Here is a 20,354-nt window from a genome sequence, read left to right on the forward strand (position 1 = left end):
AAATGGGGAAGTTTGGGTGGCCAGCAGGAAGGTTCTGAGGTGCTGTGTCTTTTGTCCCTATGGGAGTTGGTTTTGATGAGTTTCTGGTTTCCTGATCCACCATAGATATGCAGTGTAATGAAGAAATCAAACAAGAATTAAACTGAAGTTACTTGCTGTGATTTATTTTTTCGATTCTCGACAAAATATTAAACCCTGTAGGCAGATTTCTGAACGGAGGGAAAAAGGTCTATGCAATTATTTTCTTATCCCTGAAATCACATGAACAGCACTTTCCTGCCTCATTTATAATAAATCTTTAGTGAGTTAATCCCATTGCTCCAGTAATTCCACAGCCAACACTCTTCAGAACATGTAGCCATTCAAAGAAGAAAAACATGGAACGGTCAAGAGGCCTCTGACGCTTACCCCAATTGTGCCTTCTTGAGATGGGGCACTCTGGTGGTAGTTACTCAGTGGAGGTTTCCACTGTGTAAAATGTCATAAAATAGGGCTCCTGAGAGCAGCCATTATCACTTATTGGTTAACATCACAGATTTTTTAAATCCCAGTTGCATTGGAGCCATGAAAAAAAAGCTTTCATCTGTAAAATCTAGTTTCCCTTTGTTATTAAAATAAATGAAGCCATTAAACAAAATATGTGCATGTAATAGTCAAGTCCATCATTTGGCATCATCAAAATGATGGAATTTTGCATTTTTATCCATCAGTGCTGCCATCTTAGATGTGAGGTGCAGATCCAAACGTGCAGGGGGTTTCTGAAACTTTATGTCCTACTACATGTATTTCTCTCCTTAGTTGGCTTATTTATATATTTATATGGACCTCCTTAAGTAAAAACTAGAATTCTGTTTAAAAAAGGCTAAAAGAATGACAGCACTTCCCACCCACTGTCCCCCTCTCCCTCCCCTCCAGCACATCCTGTGACCAAATTAATTAATCGTAACTATTGATGAGCTCATATTGTGAGCGAGCTGGAATTGAAATAATTTCCAAATACTTTATTTCCAAAGGTTTGTTTTTAATTACAGCGGCATTTGGTTGGCATGCAAGGGCGAGTTCTCACTCTTGATCTATCCTAGCTATAGCCCAGGCCAAAAGATTCTCCACTCCCTTTTCTCGAGAGCACACTTTTCTGCCAAATGTGGCGCTCATCCCCTGCCAAGGAAGGTGGGCAAATTGCCACTTCTGACTTCCAGCCACCAAAAGACAAAGGCTCTCAACATCCCTAAGTCCAGTGAGCCAGAATGGGCCTCACACCTTGAAGGTTCCGGATTATTGATTTTTTTTTTCCTCCAAAGACTTTATAATATGGAATATTTTCTCAGTGCCTCCGTCAGCCCCCAAGGGTGATTTAGGCACTTACAGGAGTGTGTGAACCCTCGAAGGCCACTGGAGGGTCATTTAAGTGTCCTCACTCATCTGTCTGAGGCCTGAGCACATCTCCACACTGTCAATCTGGCATCCTGTATCTTGCTTTTTCAGCCTTCTCTTTTTTACACTCTTCAAGGAAGAACGGAGTAATTATTTATTTACCTCAGTGAAGCTCAGATAAATCCAAGAGGGGTAATAGCTGAGTGTCAACCATCTGATAGGGAAAACATAACCTCTTTTCCTTTTAGCAGGACCAGCCCTATGAATCGTGGAGAATGTACATATCCTCCACGTAAACTGTGCAAATTGAAAATGCAGAGCTTCTTTAAAAACTATGAAGAATTTTAAAGAGAAGGAAGGAAGGAAGAAAGGAAGGAAGGAAGGAAGGAAGGAAGGAAGGAAGGAAGGAAGGAAGGAAGGAAAGGAGGAAGAAAGAAAGAAAGAAAGAAAGAAAGAAAGAAAGAAGGAAAGAAGAAAGAAAAAGAAAGGGAAAGAAAGAAAATGGGGGCACCTGGGTGGCACAGTCAGTTGAGCATCTGATTCTTGATTTCTGCTCAGGTTGTGATCTCAGGGTTGTGACTCAAGCCCCAAGAAGGGCTCTGTGCTGGGCAGGGAGTCTTCTTAGGATTCTCTCTCTCCCTCTCCCTCTGCCCCTCTTGCTTGTGCACATGCGTGCACTCTCTCTCTCTTTCTAAAATAGATAAATAAATCTTTTTTAAAAAATTAAAATAAATTAAAATTTAAAAATCACAATTATGAAGAATTTTGAGATGGTAACAGCCACACATTAAACCAGGAGTGGGACCCTTCTATGTGGGGGCCCTGTGTGATTGCCTTTGAAGGTGGCCCTGCCTTTAGATATTTTGGAAGTGAGTTTGTCCAAATAAAGATAATTGCAGGAAAACATTAAAACCTAATTTAAATTCTAAGGGGGGGAGGAGACTGATTAACTCCAGGGGAGAAAACTACTAGAATTATCTAATCTGATCTTTTTCACGACAAATTGCAAATTATATATGTTTTATGTGTATTTCCATGGATTAGCCCAACCTTTAGGGTCATCACCAACTCAGTTACTGTCTACTAAGCACTAGATATACGCTACGCACTCTGCTGAGCAATTTGACGTATGTTGTCTCATCCGATGGCTGCCAGTTTTGTCATGCTCGTTTGGCCAACAGGGAAGCTGAGGCTCCTAGGACTGGAATGCTTTGATCAAGCTCACACAGTTTGTGGTTGGGTCCCAGGACTTAACTTCCAGCTATTTAACTAAATCAGTACACCTAACTGCCCCTCTGGAAACCAGTAACTCTTAAAATGTTTTCCTTTTGTCAATGTGTAACTATGTCACCGAAGCAGAAATGGGCCTAATGATCACTCTCCTATGCTCCATGGGTTACACATGGGTCTAAGTTCTCTTAGAAAGTGATTTAGGAAGGGGCAGTTAGGCCTCTTGTGTATGTAATTAGCATCCTGTGTCACACGTGAAATGGCAAAGACAGACACAATCAATAAAACAAAACCTTCTAGCTGTTCCAAAGAGGAGCACACTTCCTACCCCTTGAGTAAGGCTATTTCTTTCCCAGAAAAGCCTGCTCTGGAAGGGCCAAATCCCAGTTGGATCACTTACATAAGTTTTATTCGAAATGATGACACCCAATTTGAAAGGTATTCTCCTTTGTCTGGTGTTAGCCTGTGCTCTTGGTTCCATCCTGCATAGAGAACGATGCCCATTTACCCATTAAAACAGAGGCCGGGGCCACTGACTCACAGTAGATTTCTGACAGATGTGGTCGTAGCTATTTTATCATCAACAAGGTACACTTTGAGCTTTGGTAGAGTGTAAGTGTAAGGGCGACAAAATGGAATTCCAGGAGGCTGGGCTCCAGGTCCAAGAGCTACAACTTCCTGGCCATGTCACCTGCCAGGTGTACACTGGGAATCTTGTGTTTTTCTCGTATACAATGGAGGCAATGACGCTTATCTGTCCTTCCAGACTTGCCCGATAATTGTAAAGCTCAAATGTGGTAAAATATAATGAAAAGCCTTTGAAGATGTAAAGTGTTATAAAGGGATCCCCCAAACTCAAAGTCTTAAACCAAAGTTTGAGCCTTTGCATTGCTCAAGTCATTGTGTTTTATGTGTATTTCCATGGATTAGCCCAACCTTTAGGGTCATCACCAACTCAGTTACTGTCTACTAAGCACTAGATATACGCTACACACTCTGCTGAGCAATTTGACGTATGTTGTCTCATCCGACGGCTGCCAGTTTTGTCATGCTCGTTTGACCAACAGGGAAGCTGAGGCTCCTAGGACTGGAATGCTTTGATCAAGTCAGCTTTCATTGAATACCTTTATTTCTGCCAACTTTGTCTTATAATGTTGTTGATGGCAGGTCCGGCTCTTTCTCCCACCCACCTAAGATGTTCCATAAACATCTGTGAGATCTGTGAGAACCGCCCCCACCCCCCAAAATACACCCGCAGCATGCTAGCATGTCCCTGTCCCGTTAGATTGGACAACTGAGAAAATATAATTCGTGCAACAAATAACGGGGGATCTGCCCCAATTTTGACTAAGACTCTTCCCTGTTGTATAATCTACTCTGGAGACAGGCAGGGACTTCACATCAGTCAATGCTTTGGGAAGTTAAAAAGGGTTTGCTTAAGAAGGTTCATAAAGATAAAGGTAATCTTATTACTAAAACAATTTGAAGTTTTTAGGGTGGGTTTTTTTTTTTTCCTTAAGGGGAAATTCTCTTTAGTTTGATTGTAAGATAAGAGTTTTGTTGTTAACCAAGATAAAGTATAGTGCTGAATAATCTCTTAAATTAAAAATTGAAGTGTATGTTACAGAGAATAGACATAATTAAATAGCTCAGACTACAATGGGTGAAGAGAAAAGAGTTTTCATGAAAATTAGCTTAGTAAAGGTAAATTGCATTTGAATCTTAACTTCAGATCTGGGTGCGCTGCTATTTGGCATATGTTGAATTGATAATGCCTGTGTGTTAAAGAATTCTGATTGTTTCTTTTGCCTCTCTCACAGCTTATAAAAATGCAAGCAGACCCACCTAATGAATATTAATAGGAATGATGTCTAGATAACACATAAACCCCCTGGATCTGTGGACTTTGGATGGAGTAGTCAGAGAGGATTTCTGTGGCTTTATTTAATACCAAATTTACATACTTTTAAAGAATAAACATCATCTTAATATTTTAATATCAATATTCCAAAGTGGAGATTTTGGTGAAATAAAAAGCTTAATTTTCCTTCCCTGAACATATTCATCAAGGTCTACATTTTAAGAGACAGGAAACTGTTAGCTAAAAAAGAAATTAACTTAATCCCCCTTCATTAAGTTCCAGTCTTTTTTTGTTACTTAGAGACAAGTAATAATTATACCCGCAGCAATGCAAAGCATGTTTTACACTTTTGTTATACAAAAGAACTGCAGTTGTTAAGGTGACAGCAAAAGAAAATGAGAACATTGATAAATACTGATATATATATATATATATATATATATATTTTTTTTTTTCCCCCCTAAATCTTCCCTGACTCTTGAAAGTAAATCTCACTCAGGTGTCTGAGCGGCATTTTAATTCATTAACAGCAAAAATTACACATGTGATTTTAGAAGATGTCAATCAAGTAGCTAAACAATATTTTCCCGGCTAAGGTTATAAACACAGCAGCTAAGTGGGTGGAAGAGATCGAAAATGACTATACATCTCGGTTCTTTTAGCAAGCATAAAAGGTGGGTATTTTGTTTTCAAGCTGGTATTTTTTTGGGGGATGGAACTTTTAGCACATACACAGTAAATCTCAGCAGTGTATATTATTTGAAGCACATGTGCTCTCTCTCTCCCTCTCTCTCTCTTGCTCTCCCCCCACCCCCCCTGCTTCTCTTTGACATTTGAAAAGACTTTTAAAATTTTAGCTTTACAAAAGGAGGGGGGAATCATTAAAATGTAGTTTGTACCATTAGATTCCATTATTTGTCATCTTTATGGCTGTTCTATAGTTTTCCCCGCACCTTTAATGGTAAGCTTGGTCAGGAGAGGTGAGCGGGAATGTGCACATCCTTGGCTGCGGAGCTGCTGACAGTGTCTGCTAGCTGGGCTTCCATCCACGTCCCTGTAGATTTTAATGTCCCCACAGACTGCTGGCAGCCTGCTTCCAGCTGTGGCAGGCATGATGCAGTGAATTGCTTTTGAATGTTCTTTACTCAAATAGGCAGTAATTACAAGCTTAAAGAGGTTTAGTGGTCCAGTAAACTACATAATCACCCCTGAATTAGCCCGGGCTCATCAGTCGCAGTCCAGCAAGCTCGAGGCTGCTGTTTGTATGCAGCCTTGATCACATAGCAACCTGATCAGCAGGTGTGGAACAGCCAGCGTCCCCCATAAACACAACTGTCTACTGGGGACAATGATCTCTAATGAGATGAGGCTACACCATCACTGTAATTTAAGTGGGAAAATTAGCACGAAGAATGAGAACCGGTTCCAGGGGTCTTTAGTCATATTGGGAGCGGCACGAAACCTTCCTCTCGCTCTCCCTCTCTCTCCCCGTCTCTATACTCCGACTCTCAAAAATCTCCTCAGCAGATACACCATTTGTGCTTCTACCTTATGGACGCTTTCTCCTTTATGCACGTATTTTTCCTGGACGTTTAATGCCGGACGGGGCGTCCGTAAGAGCAACAATGATCACTGATTACCGTCAACAGACTCATTCCGAATATGGTGTCATTGTGTCTCATCCTCCTTGTCTTTTCCCTTAATGGTTTTGAAACCTCTTTACTTTTATCTTATTTATTTATTTATTTATTTATTTATTTATTTATTTATTTATTTATGGTGTTTTTAAAGTGGAAAAGTGTTCTTCAGGTTGGGGATTGGTCTGCCCTTAGCTGACATGCTCTCTGAAAGAGTAGAGATGAGCTGCATGTGGATTGGAAAAGATCCTCACTTCCTTGGAGTTTATTACAATAATAATAAAAAAAATCAGTCGTGAACTTCTTTCCCTCCCCCGACTCCACCCATTAGAAAAAAGGCCCAGGATGGTGTGCCATTGTTTTGTTTTATCTTTATGTCAGGGTGACATTCTTGGGAAAGTGGTCTCCTTTATCCTTCCTTCAGTCCTGTGCTGAGCTCCAGAAGATGGAGAACTTGAATTTCATCACCTCCCAGTGGGAGTGGGAAGGGAACTTTTGTGACAAATAAGCCCGATGAGAACAGCATTGGGTGGATTCTGGAGAAACTTTGGGGGGGAAATTATAGTTAAGAAAGACTTACTAGGATAACCCAATAATTAGGAGCGTGGGCTGCAGAACTAGACTGCCTAGGGCTCCATCCACGTTGCAAGTAGGAGACGCCGTGCCTCAGCTTCCTCATCCCTTACATAAAGGAAAAAACACCTCGTAGGCTTGTTATACGGATTAAATGAGTGAATACTTGCAAACCATTGAGAACATTGCCTAGCACGGAGTAAGCACTATGTAGACAGCACTTAAATAAAGTAAATAAAAGCAGCAATGGTTTGGGGTTTCTAGGACTGAGTGAGAAGGATGCGTACTTATTGAGAGAAGGCTGCTGGTTTTCTGGTGTTTACCTGAAGCCATCTACTTATAAATGCTGGTTGAGGCATTGGGGGTGTCTCTGGCTTCAATCGCACTCGTTCATTCATACAACAAATATTTATTGGGCACACAGAATTGTGAGCTACCCGCACCGTGAATGAGAATAGCATTTGTATGTTTTTATTAGTAACCTCCTAAAATGTAATGATTTCCACATGTAATTTGACTCACCTTTGATTAAGAATCACATAAGGAATGAAAGCAATTAGGAAAAAAGACCTCACAAACCCCCAAACAGACACAACAACTTATTTCAAAGGAGACAATTAAAAAATATATATTTTATTTATTTATTTGAGAGAGAGAAAGAGAGAGAGGGAGCAGGGGAGAGCGGCAGAGGGAGAAGCAGACTCTCCGCGGAGCAGGGACCCCGGGATCGTGACCTGAGAGCCCAAGGCTGACGCTTCACCCACTGAGCCACCCAGGCGCCCCCAAAGCAGACAATTTAAGGTATATTGTCATGGGGTTGTATGGAATAGCAGGCATTCCTTGTGCACAGGGCACCCCTGGCCCTGTATCCATAAGCCATGTTACAGACACGAATAAAGTGAGAGATGTATTCATTCCACTGAGTTTTGTATCTTGTAGCCAAATCTATGATCGCTTCCATTAACAGGACCGAGTTGTAGAAAGAAAAGACATAGACACACCTGAGTATAGTAGCTTGGTCATAACGTAGTGATCATCCTGTACATTCACGATTAACTCATCGCGGAGGAGTGGGACTGCTGCACCGTCACTTAAAATACAGAATAGTGGGGCGCCCGGGGGGCTCAGCGGTTGAGCGCCTGCCTTCAGCTCAGGGTGTGAACCTGGGGTCCCGGGATCGAGTCCCATGTCGGGCTTCCTGCGTGGAGCCTGCTTCTCCCTCTGCCTGTGTCTCTGCCTCTCTCTCTGGGTCTCTCATGAATAAATAAATAAAATCTTTAAAGATAGGTAGATAGATGATAGATAGATAGATAGATAGATAGATAGATAGATAGATAGGTAGATAGGTAGGTAGACAGATAGGTGATAGATAGATAGATGATAGATAAAATACAGGGTAGTTTGGGAGTGAGTCTTCCCAGCTTGTACATCCCACCACATTGGTGGCGACCAAGTTTCAGATCCCAGCTCTACTTCCGACCAGCTGTGTGCACTTGAGAACGTCATCCGTGCGTTCTGTGCCCGAGTCTCCCCATCTGTGAAATGGGCATAATAGTTGTGCCTGCCTCCTGAGGTTAGGAAGGATCACATGTAAAACATTTGGAACAGTGCCTGGCACATCCTCAGTCCCTAATTCCTGTTATCATTATTACGAATACCGCTGAGCTATTCAACAAAATCCCTTCGTATGGATGCTGGAAGGAACACGTGGGATAAGGTTGTGGGGAGTTCCCTTTCACCCCAGGGCTCCAGCTCCGCCCCTCAGTGTTTGCCTCCGGGGCAGAGGCAGTGGGCGCACGGGCGGGGGTGGTGAGTGGCCGAAAAGCAGCTCTGTCCTGGTTCACAGCTGTTGGAATGCAGAGAAGCCTTCGGTCACTGTTGGCCACAGTTAAGAACTTAGGTCATCCCAGGGCGTGACCCCGGGGTCCTGGGATCGAGTCCCACATCGGGCTCCCCGCCGGGAGCCTGCTTCTCCCTCTGCCTTGTGTCTCTGCCTCTGGGTGTCTCTCATGAATAAATAAAGAAAATCTTAAAAAAAAAAAAAAGAAAGAAAGAAAGAAAGAAAGAAAGAAAGAAAGAAAGAAAGAAAGAAAGAAAACAGAACTTAGTTCATGCTCCATTATGTATTTGGTTTTAAGATATAGCTTAAAATAGGGGATGGAGACTGGGACGGGACATCCGTGGGAGTACAGCCAGGTGGAAAAACTCAGGGGAGGGCAGACCTGGCCCGAGAACTAAGTTGCTGAGAGCGATCGTGCATGTGTGTGGGTGCGTGTGTGTGTGTGTGTGTGTGGGTGTTTGACCCAGCCAAACCTCAGCTTCCGCACCTGTGAAATGGAGCCAAGCGTAGTCCCCACTCATCGGGGTTGCCAAGAGCGCAGACATGACCCACGTAACGTGTCTGTCCTTCCTACAAACAGTAAGGGCTCAAATGAGCTGTGATTTAAAATGATTTGAAGGGGGCCCCAAAGTGAAGCATGACTTTTCTCCCCATCCCCCGCAAAACCCCTGCTCCTCCCACTATGTTTCTCTTTTTTTAAAAAAAAAAATTGTATTTGAGAGAAAGAGAGAGTGAGCACAGCAGGGGGAGGGGCAGAGGGAGAAGCAGACTCCCCGCCGAGTAGGGTGCGGCTTATGGGGCTGGATCCCAGGACCTGGGATCATGAGCCAAAGGCAGATGCTTACCAAGACTGAGCCACCCAGGCGCCCCCCACCCTGTTTTTCTTATTGGCCTTTTTGTGTTTCCTTTTATAGCCATGGTCTTCTACCAAGAGAATCAATATTCAGGGAGTTCATTAATAATCATAACTATTCAAAATAATTTTAGCACTCTTCATGAATTTTAATACTTTTAGGAGGAGGGTATAAGTAATTGCTAATTTACAGTCTAAATTTTATGCTTTAATGCATATCCTTAAAAATCCTCCCGAAACATATATAGAGAGACATATAGCTACTAGGGAATAGATCTAAAACATTGTCACTGTTGTAGAATTGCAAGCAACTTTTAAAAAAAATCCTCCGTGCGAAGGACTGTGAAATCCCAAATATATAAGCATTTGGGGTTTTTGTTGTTGTTAGTGTTTTGATTTTATAGTTATTTGATATTTACAAGAAAGTAAAAGGTCAGCGAGATGAGACAGGCAAGGTAGTGGCCTCTGGGCCTCTTACAGTGGACTGGAAAGCAACGTTTTCAATGCCGTGTGTCATCCAGGTAGCCTCATCAATGCAAAAGTAAAGATCGCTGTGAAATATCTTCCAACTTTTCCTTCCACGCTTCTGTCATTTCCACGAGATGATAAGATGGAGTTTGGAGATTCCCACCTGACTTCCCCACTTGCCTCGCCCCACCAGCAACTTCCTACAGCTGCTCCTGGAGAGACCAGAAATCAGAGGGGCTGTCTGGAAAATGGCTTGACGAGGCTTCGAGAGAAAGCCAGGGCGAGCAATCAGTGGCGCACATTTCATCGGAGCAGCGAGGCAATCGAGGCGCGTTGGTGGAGAATTAAAAAAGCAGGTCGAAGTCCTGTGACTTCACTGATGATGCTCCAAACACTCTTGGCTTCTTAGCCAGTCCCGGGCAGCAGCACCGGTTCTTCTTTTGATTCCAGCAAGAGTGAGGATGCAGGACTCCACTACTATGCATTCAGGCTATGTTCTTCCCACTGCACGATGCCCTGCTTTTGTAATGCAAATGGGAGGCACAAAGTGTCTCTTTGATAATGTGCAGTCAAAAGACAAAAAAGCATTCACTGAAACAGTAAAACTAATTCATAAAGCTGAAAGACAATAGGGAAGCATTATGGATTTTTTTTTTTTTTTAAGGAAAAAAGTATCCTGGATCAACGTAATTGTCACAGTGTAAAGCTATTCATAGTCAATGCAGAAGGGGAACAGGGCTGCAAGTTTACTTAAACTGGGAGAAGTTTCTGGAGGCCAACAGAAATTCTATCAAGCAAATACAAATATATTTGGTTAGCAAGTCTCCTCCGCTGCTCTTCGGAGAGGTCAGATCTATAGCTATATAGCTAGTTGTTTTAATTTAGACCCACCGTGTTCCCTTAGTGTCAAAAACCCCATAGAAGTTTTAAAAGAACACAGAGATCTAATGGTTAAAAGCCATATGGTAGCTTTTTTTTTTTTTTTTTTTTTTTTTTTTTACTTTCAAGGGAGTATCTCTCCATCACATACCAGAGTTTAGCTCAAGGTCAACTTATATTAATGCATTAAACCTAGCTGTGGGGGAGGCAAAAGGGCTAGAGGAAGAAGAATAAAAGAAGTCCCAAAATTGTTCTTCCGACATTATTCAGCCAAGCAACAGAGAGCATCGCCTGGATAAGGGATACATTGCACAGTCGCCGTCATTCGTCCTCTTAGACGGGCTCCCACGGTACCCAGGCCCATACCTTTTAAAGTATAGCATGTAACATTTTGCTTGGAAAATTGCTTCCACCTCTATTGCTTTGTTATAGCTGTTTCTGCAGTTTCGGTACAGAGGCAGTTGTGTGTCACAAGAAATTACTAATCTGAGGCTTGAGCAGGGGCAGCGTAGCCTTCCATTATCTCACCAGCGAGCTCTGTACAGGATTATTTTCAAATTTTCTGCGGCCATTACAATGTGCTGTTGGAGTGGGCGAGGCAGGGAGGGAGGGGAGGTTATTGAAACTCGGTTACCAGGGCAGATAAGATAAAGTTCATCACCGTCTTGGCATCCACCTTTGCAGTCAGGGGTGGAAAATTTGATGAAAGGCGTACATTTGGTCAAGGATATCGTTAAGATAGAAGACTGGACATTTTCCATCTGTGTGTGTCCCGAAGAGTTGGGGTTTTTTTTTTTCTTTCTTTTCTTTCTTTTGTTTTTTTTCTTAATTTTTTTTATTATTTATTTATGATAGTCACAGAGAGAGAGAGGCAGAGACACAGGCAGAGGGAGAAACAGGCTCCATGTACCAGGAGCCCGACGTGGGACTCGATCCCGGGTCTCCAGGATCACGCCCTGGGCCAAAGGCAGGCGCCAAACCGCTGCGCCACCCAGGGATCCCTCTTTTCTTTCTTTTGCCGCAGATGCTCATCTGCAACTGTCTGCTCGATTGTTTAAGTAAATAAGTGTCCTTCCAAGGTGCTGTAAACGTGCAAACACCAGCTAGCCGGCCTCCCAACCCCTCGTCCCATCCCAACCTCAAGAAATAAAAATTGGAATTGCGCACAGGGATAACTTTCTTCAGCACATTGCCATTTTCTTTCTGTCGCTTCTATTCTTTGGGGCCTATCCAGTGACAGTTCCGACTTCACTTTCACGTGAGCTATCTTTAGGTCTCCTTGGGCCGGTCTTTAACCACTTGGGCTACCCAGACCCCACCCTCCAGGGAGCGGGCGATTCCTCGAAGGCGCTAGGCTGCAATCCCTGCTCCACTGGGCCATTATTCCGAGTTGCCCCGGAGAGCCAGCCTCGCAGGAAGGGGGGGCACACTGTTTGTATTTCCGCAGGACAGGGGAGTCTTACTCCCCGGGGAGAAGTCGGGGCGGCGATTCTCAAAATCAGGATGCTGGTGTCGGGAGTTCCTCCTGCGGCTGGGGTTGCGCTGCCCCCAGGCCGCTTCTTTTCCCACGGAGCCCAGCGTCGCCCCTCTCCCCAGCGAGGCCAGCCTAGGACACGTGTGCAGGTTTAGGGCTGGAAGGGAGGGTCAGCTTTACCCTGACATAATCACTCTTTTATGGCTTTCACTCATTCCCGAGGTGTTAATGCAGATCAAATGGGAAACACTCGGGAAAGAACCCTTGCAGCTACTGCCCTGCCTCGCTGTCCCGTCTCAATCGTTAATTCCGATTGTAAGATCTAAAGGTAATTTTGTTTGCTCTCTTAATGCGTTGCAGTTCTCCCAGTGGCCCCTGCATATCCTTTCTCAAATTCCCATCTTGATCAATTGTTTGCAAATAATTAAGCTTTTAAGAGATAATGGCATGAGGCTAATGTACACAACAAAGGCGAGGTCTCCTGTCACTACCTATTGGACTGTGGTCAAATTTGCTTTGATATCCCAAAGTGATTAGGTTGATTGGTGTATCTGGCAAGTGCAAGCCCTCTTCCCTTCCTGAGCACCTACCGAGCTTTCTTAAACTAGTGTCCTTGCCGTTAACAGCAAAGGTGTTCAGGAGAACGGCCCGCGGTGACCTAGGCTCTCCGTTGCAATGGTTTGGAATGAATTTCCCATTTTTCTTCCTAAAAAATGGCACTTCTCTTCATCTCTTTTGTAAAATGATGTCTACCTTTGCCCCTCTTACAGCCTCACGCGCCCTGTGGGCATAACGCAACAGGATTTTGAATGTTGTTACAGCAGCCTTGCTCGTGGCATGTTGGGTTTTTGTCAAGTCATTTTTTCTCTCAGTCTACAAAGGAATTACTCATACTGTCCACAAAAAGCTTATTTAGGGAAAGATGCATAGGATTTGAGATACTTAAAGATACGGGATTTCAGTTAAAAGCTTGCTTCTTTGTGAATTTTTGGCTGACTGTGGATTAGCTACCTGAAGTCATGGCTTTCATGTGATTCTAGCAATTATGGATTTTTTTTTTTTCAGGGAATTAAAAGTTTGTGGGACACCCAGGCCAAGAACTATGAGAAAAAGAAAGAATTCAATCTCTGTACCATAGACGAGGGTTTAGGGAATTTTGTTGACACCTTCTTCCCCACCCCACCCCCTTACCAACGACCAGATTATTGTGACATTTAATTTCATCTCAGGCTCATTCATTTTTATTAAAAAAAAATATATCCTGAATGACTAAGAATTGTTTAATGGAGACAGAGTGCTGGGTCTCCATAGCTTGAGGCTGCCTAGCAATTATGCTGCATGAAATTAGACACAGTTTGTTCCAATTACTTAAAATCAGATCACATGAAAAGTGACAGAGGGAAAAAAAAAAGGCTAGAACTTTCTCATTTTATGATATTTAAATTATGAAACCAGAAACTGCATGATGTGAGGAAACAACCTAAACTTGCACTGAAATTTTGAGGGCCATCGATTGCTCTTTGAAGCTGTAATGATTCAGGTAATTTTAATGACCCAGAGAGAATTTCCCTGACACCACCTGCATAAATAAAACGTGAGTTCCATTTGCTTTGTAAGAATGGTTGTAAAACTTACTCACAAACAGGCATGCAGAAATACTCTTGAAAACACAGCACAAATAAGCGACTGTGACAATTCTCAATTTTCAAAGCAACTAAAGGTAAATGGCATAAATATTAATTTTTATCCAGTTGTGGTCATAAGATTAAGACACAACTAACAAGACAGGGCAAAAGGTATTGCCATCCCGCCACGGTGAAGAGAGACTGTTGACGTATTTATTAATTCTGTTGAAAATCACGGAGCTTTCCACAGGACCTGAGACACTGTAAGCAAATTACAGAAGACGTTAGAGACTGGAAACGACTTGCATACGTGTCTACGACTCTATATGGCAAGGAGGGCCCACAGCTGGGTGCTGAGGTTGGCATATCTCAAAATCAGGCTCTTAATGGGTAACCTTTAACTTTGATGGATCTTAAGCTCCAGATGACCAAGTTGAGAATTAGAAAAGTTGTCCCGTGTTTGAAATCTCAGAGCAAGTGAAGAGCAGCACCGTGTATATCATCCGATAGGGTCGTGTAGACCATCTATGGCGTTCTCCGACTAGTGTAGACGTAGAACCTCTACATATCAAGCCTTACCTGTTCGTAGGCTGAGAGCTGCATGTGGTTCACCTTGTGCGGCAAACCTTTGTGCAGCAGGAGCTTGTGTTTTAAACCCCAGGGCAGAGAATTGCTCTCAGCTCAGCATCCAGTCATGAGATGTTGCCTGTGATGAGTGGCTTTATGTCGAGCAGAGTGATTGTCACCTGTGGTCTTAGCCTATTATGAAGCTTATCTAGCGTCATTTGAGGAGTGGGTTGACATCACCATAAGGAATGGAGTCGGGAAAGTAGCACCGTGGATCTCAAATTGGATTGTGCGCACTTCCTGTGGGCTATCAATGTTGCATCCGAGTGGGGGGCGTCTGCGCGTCGTGGCCGGACGTCCTGCAGCCTCCTTCTCAGCTTCACGAATATTCCCTGGTTTCCTGCCACGCGCCGGGCTGGCCCTGAGCGTAATGAATGAGAAAGTCACGGACTTGGGAGCCACTCCACGGGCAAGAAGAGCCCCAAGGGGCCCAACTCAGAAGAGCAGGTGCTTTCAGAGAGCGATGCTCAGGCCTTGGGGAAAACGGCAAAGACCCACGTGAGAGCCGTCAGGTGGGCCGGTGGGCGCCGCCTGGGTGAGGCTTGGCCTTCTGTGTGGGGATGAGAACGGGACGCAGGAGTGGGGACCAGGGTGGTGTGTGGGGAGAACAGGACGCAGCAGCGTGGGGCGGGGGTGCACGGGAAGCGTGGGGCTGAGGTGCACAGGAGGCCACGGAGCCCCAGGCGTGCCAGGCTGATGTGTGGGAGAACAGGACGTGTTCTGTCCAGCAGTGTGGGGCTGGGGTGCACAGGAGGCCATGGAGCCCAAGGGGGTGCCGGGCTGGTGTATGGAGAGAACAGGACGGAGCAACGTGGGGCCGGGGTGCATGGGAGGCCGCAGAGCCCCAGGGGTGCCGGGCTGGTGTGTGGGGAGAACAGGACACAGCAGTGTGGGGCGGGGGTACACGGGAGGCCACGGAGCCCCGAGGGGGACCAGGATGGTGTGTGGGGAGAACAGAACGCAGCAGCATGGGGTGGGGCTGCATAGGAGGCATGGAGCCCCGGGGCGGGGGGCCAGGCTGGTGTGTTTGGAAAACAGGATGCAGCAGCGTGGGGCCGGGGTGCACAGGAGGCTGCGGAGCCCCAGGGGTGCCGGGCTGGTGTGTGGAGAGAACAGGATGCAGCAGCATGGGGCCGGGATGCACAGGAGGTGTGGGGCCAGGGTGCACAGGAGGCTGCGGAGCCCCGAGAGGGGGACGAGGGTGGTGTGTGGGGAGAACAGGACGCAGCAGCGTGGGGCAAGGGCACATGGGAAGCGTGGGGCTGGGGTGCACAGGAGGCATGGGGCCGGGGTGCACAGGAGGCTGTGGAGCCCCAGGAGTGCCAGGCTGATGTGTGGGAGAACAGGATGCATCAGTGTGGGGCGGGGGTGCACGGGAAGCTGCAGAGCCGGGGGGGGGGGGGACCAGGGTGGTGTGTGGGGAGAACAGGACGCAGCAGCGTGGGGTGGGGGTGCACGGGAGGCATGGAGCCGGGGTGCACAGGAGGCTGTGGAGCCCCGGGGAAGGACCAGGGTGGTGTGTGGAGAGAACAGGATGCAGCAGCGTGGGGCGGGGGTGCACAGGATGCCACGGAGCCCCGGGGAGTGGGGGGTGGCCTGTCTGGACAGCGGCCTGGACGGGCTGAGCAGGCAGGAGAAGGAAGGCCAGGAAAGGCGCTGGCTACGTCTGTGGGTCGGGGTGAGGCTTCGACCCCGAAGGGAAGGGGAAACACCACCGAGACGTGGGCTGCCCCCCATGTCTTTCCCTGGCCAGTTTCCTCACCTGTGAGACGGGAGGGACAATAGATTCCATTTATGTCCCTCGAAGGGATATAATGGGGATTAATTACCATCCTGTCTGTAATATACTTGGAGCTCTTTAGAGAAAGGCACTATATTCCATGAAAGCAAAGCCTTATTCTAATTGTGTATTTATTGATTAAGTGACAATCAAAGTCAATACTTATGGGAAAAATTGCTACCTCTCTGCTCTCCACAAACGAATCCCACGTGCACGGATACAGAACATATTTAAACTTACATATAAGAGCATTAAAGTGGTCATTAACGAGACTTCTTAGCATCTAATCAGACATTATTAATGAGATTAAAAGCCATGTTAATTAACATTCAATAGACCAGAATTTAGTTTCCAACGGCACAGATAGTTCAGTTGAGAGTTGAGGGTGCCCTCTCGCATTCACACGGGAATAGAGCGTTGACTATCGGAACGATTTTTGTCTTGGGAGAATTTATTGGGATGCAGCGTTTGAAGCAAGTCAACGTGTCCATCGATGGGTACCACGTCCCAGGCTCCAGAAATGTGTGTTTCAGATTCAGATATAGTTCATTACGGAACAAAAAGTTTTTGTGCCAAAACCAATTTCTGTAGAATTCCAAACATTCTTTCAAGAGGGTATGAATTTCATTCTATTATCTAATCCTGTAATACTTTTTTATCCACTCTAACTCATGAGGAACATGGCCGGGCTTGTTCCTAGCATGCAAAATATGCTGGTCTTTGACCTTGTACTGGCCTGTGTTCAGAATCCCAGCATGTGTTGACATTCAGATATGGAAACCAACTTTGGTTGAATGTCATTTGTTTGCGTTTCAGAAGAGCTACAATGATCAGTGGTTAAAAAAAAAAAATACACCCACTTTAATTTTGATGTTTGCATCTGGCAATATGGTGTTTTGGAAGGGAAATGTCATGCTCAGCAAAGTGCTTCATACTGGGGACCTCAGCTAAGGTGGTTGGTCCACATGGTTCAGCTTTCGGAGTCCGTGGCTCGACGAAAATAGTACACCAAGGTGATAATACTTCCATGTCATGGAAAAGGGCTTGTCCTTATTTTAATCCTATACAATACAGTGAAGATCATACCAAACTTCCTGTGTTTGCAACAAATAAACCTTTAAAGGATAAACTCAGTATCAAGGTTCTGCAAGTATCCTAAGTAGCTATTTATACACTTCACTAATCTTTGTAATTGGCTTGTCTTTTACTGCCATTAATTAGATGATGTAGTATTCCATTAATAAGAGGGACACACCTCAGCATTTTTACCTTTAATTATAGACTTCACTAGACACTTAGGCTATTGACAAAATAGCCTATATGTTGCCTGAAATATATATATATATTTATATATAAATATTTTTATTTATATATAAAATAAACATATTTTTATTTATATGTAAAAATATATATATTTATTTATAAAAGTATTTTATAATGGGGAAGTATAAATACTTTTATATATAAATATATATATATATATATTTTTTTTTTACAGAGCATATGTGTTTATTATTGAATCCCTAGCCCCTAGCATTGCACCTGACATGTGATGTGCACTATACTATCTGCCCAAAGTATATGCGCACACACTTACCTTTTTTGGTTCTCTTTCAGCATCCTTACCCTTCTGAAGAACAGAAAAAGCAGTTGGCACAAGACACGGGACTCACCATCCTTCAAGTGAACAATTGGTAAGTAATTTGGCTTTGCGTTTACACACAATCTGCTTCCCCCTCTGGCAACCTGCAGCTAATGTTTTGCATTGAGAAGACACACCCAGTTGTTGCTGTTTTCCCTGGTGGCTTGCGATCCAGAGGTGAAAATAAACGGTTGACTGATAGGTGAGAGCACTTGCCGGCCTGGGAGAAACCCGACACACACACACACACACACACACACACACACACACACACCAACACTGCATTGCTTTCCATCAGAATCTTAGGCATAGTGTAAATAAGTCTTTAATTCACGTTCACCGTGGCTCCAGAAATGGCTTTTTACCCCCCCTCCCCCACCTTTAGGATAATCGATAGAAAGAATGGTATCATCCTATTTTCTGTGGAACAAGAAAATCCACCATCACATATCAGCCAGGTCTTAAATTCAGTGAATAACTAACTGCCGTTATTTTGTTGGGGCTGAGCACTCGAGGATAGTCTCCCGTTGCCTCCTATCTTCCGTTCCATGGAAAAAGAGATATTATTTATGTCTCCACTTTGAAGCTATTCAAAACCCGATGTATCTCCGGGCTGTGCAAAACTGTTTCTAAATAAATGTGTAAATTCCTGATTTGGGGGAAGCTGAGATTCCGTACCAAGTACCAGCCAACAGTCTTCTGACAACGTGCGGCGGTATGGCAATGAGGCTTTGGGGAAGTATGATTTATTACCCTTTGTGAGTGTGCTGAAAGCCAGGTTCATATAATCACCCGGAGCTAGTGTCATATTTGAAGGGTATCGAAATCCAATATCCTCTCAAACTAAGTGTATCTAATTAATTGTCCTAATATTTTTAGATTAGTGTTTATGATGGGGAAACCCTATCCTCTTTGAAGTAAAACCCAGAAAGGGCCCACAGCCTGGTTGGGGAAAGGGGAGAGCGGGGAATGCCAGTTGGCAGACAGAAGTATTTCTTTCTGTTCAATAAGTGTCAAAGATTAATATTACCGAATCTCTGATTACATGGCCTAATCCATTTTGGTGAATAAATTTGTTCTCGATGTCCATTGCACCTACATTAACAGACCCTTCTCTGTTAGAGAGCCTGGGAGCCTTTGGGAGAGATTCCAGATATATTAAACCCCATTACAGAAAATGTAATTTCTGTCAATATAATCCCATGTATTCTTCAATTTAGTATTTTAGAGATAACAAGCTACTTACAATATATTTGCCTTTGGAGGATTAATTCACAAAGTGCACTATCTGCAAGACACAGACAGACTCACATAAGCATAGCTTGTAAGGGTTATCAATTTCGACGACCTGACCGCAGCCTCGGGAGATCAATTTTTGCAGGCCTTTTTAGTCGAGTGGCTGGGGAGCCAAGGGGAGCCATACCGTCCCTCCGTGTGCCGCTGGGAGCGTGTCACTGCCGAGGATTTGTGTCGGCCTGTGTACCTGCTGTTGTATCTTAATTCTCGAGACTGTTGATGCTGTATATTTGCACTTAGGCTTCAGGTCCTCCTGGACGAAGTTTATAGGGTAGACCATCAATTTTGCGTGCACGTCTGAATTCAGGTGTCTTTTCAAGGTTAAACCGATGGTGTGATTTTATTTTTATTTTACTTATTTATTTTTTTAAAATGTGGGGGGGGGGGGTTGGTGCGATTTTAATACAACGGAGGCGACGCTAATGTTATTTCCCTGGGAAATGTTCCCATCGGAGGGCCACGGAGCGACAGGGCCAGCCCTGCTTAAGGAAGGCCCGAGCGCTGCCGCCAGGTGATGTGTCTCTCACTCGCCATCGCCCTTCCCCTCGCCCTTCAGGGTGGCTAGCAAACACCCTCCTACACGTTGTTGCCAGAGCACAGATCCCCGTGCAACTTGCCTTCCCGAGGCGGACACACTTGAGGGATCTTGCCTGTGGACGCCTGGGCAGGCAGGCACACCTGGGACTCCAAACTGTATGCGGTTGTCACTCTCCTGGCTTCTGTGCGGTGGTCAGAAAGCAACTTCCTCTGTTTTGCAAGTAGAAGAGGAAAAAGGGACCTTAAAAGAGTCCTAACACTTTCCAAAGTTTTATATGCAGGCGTACCACAAACTTCCCGCTGACAGTCCTGCGCAGGTGCGTGAACACAAACCACGTTGACATGATTCTGTGCTCACCTGGCGCTGTGTCCTGTCCCAGTGTCCTTCTGCACGCAGTAGGAAGTGGCTTTGGCTGGCACTTCATCGTTTCGTATTCGGCCACTGTTTCAGCTCTAACAGCTACGTGGTAGAGAATTTCCCCGTAACTAAATAAAAGTTGTCAGAGAGATTGTTTCTCCCACATTTGGTGAATGATGATGTTCCTGTGTCTGATTTAAGTTTCTAATGGTTTATTAATTTTCATCCAAACCGTCAACTTTTAAGGAGCTGATAATAAGGGCACCCGGGTGGCTCAGCGGTTGAGTGTCTGCCTTTGGC

The 20,354-nt window shown here is 44.6% G+C and overlaps 1 protein-coding gene across 9 annotated transcripts in view; it reads left to right on the forward strand.

Annotated features, from left to right (window-relative positions):
* Positions 1-20,354, forward strand: part of MEIS1 (Meis homeobox 1) — a 165,081-nt gene that overhangs the window by 93,040 nt on the left and 51,687 nt on the right. For all 9 annotated transcript variants that reach the window (XM_077915670.1, XM_077915662.1, XM_077915669.1 and 6 more), the window contains one exon: positions 17,839-17,915. In XM_077915670.1, the coding sequence (XP_077771796.1) occupies positions 17,839-17,915 (77 nt within the window). The remainder of the gene's footprint in view (positions 1-17,838; positions 17,916-20,354) is intronic.

This window comes from Canis aureus, chromosome 11 (assembly GCF_053574225.1).
Source record: "Canis aureus isolate CA01 chromosome 11, VMU_Caureus_v.1.0, whole genome shotgun sequence".
NCBI classification, from domain to species: domain Eukaryota; kingdom Metazoa; phylum Chordata; class Mammalia; order Carnivora; family Canidae; genus Canis; species Canis aureus.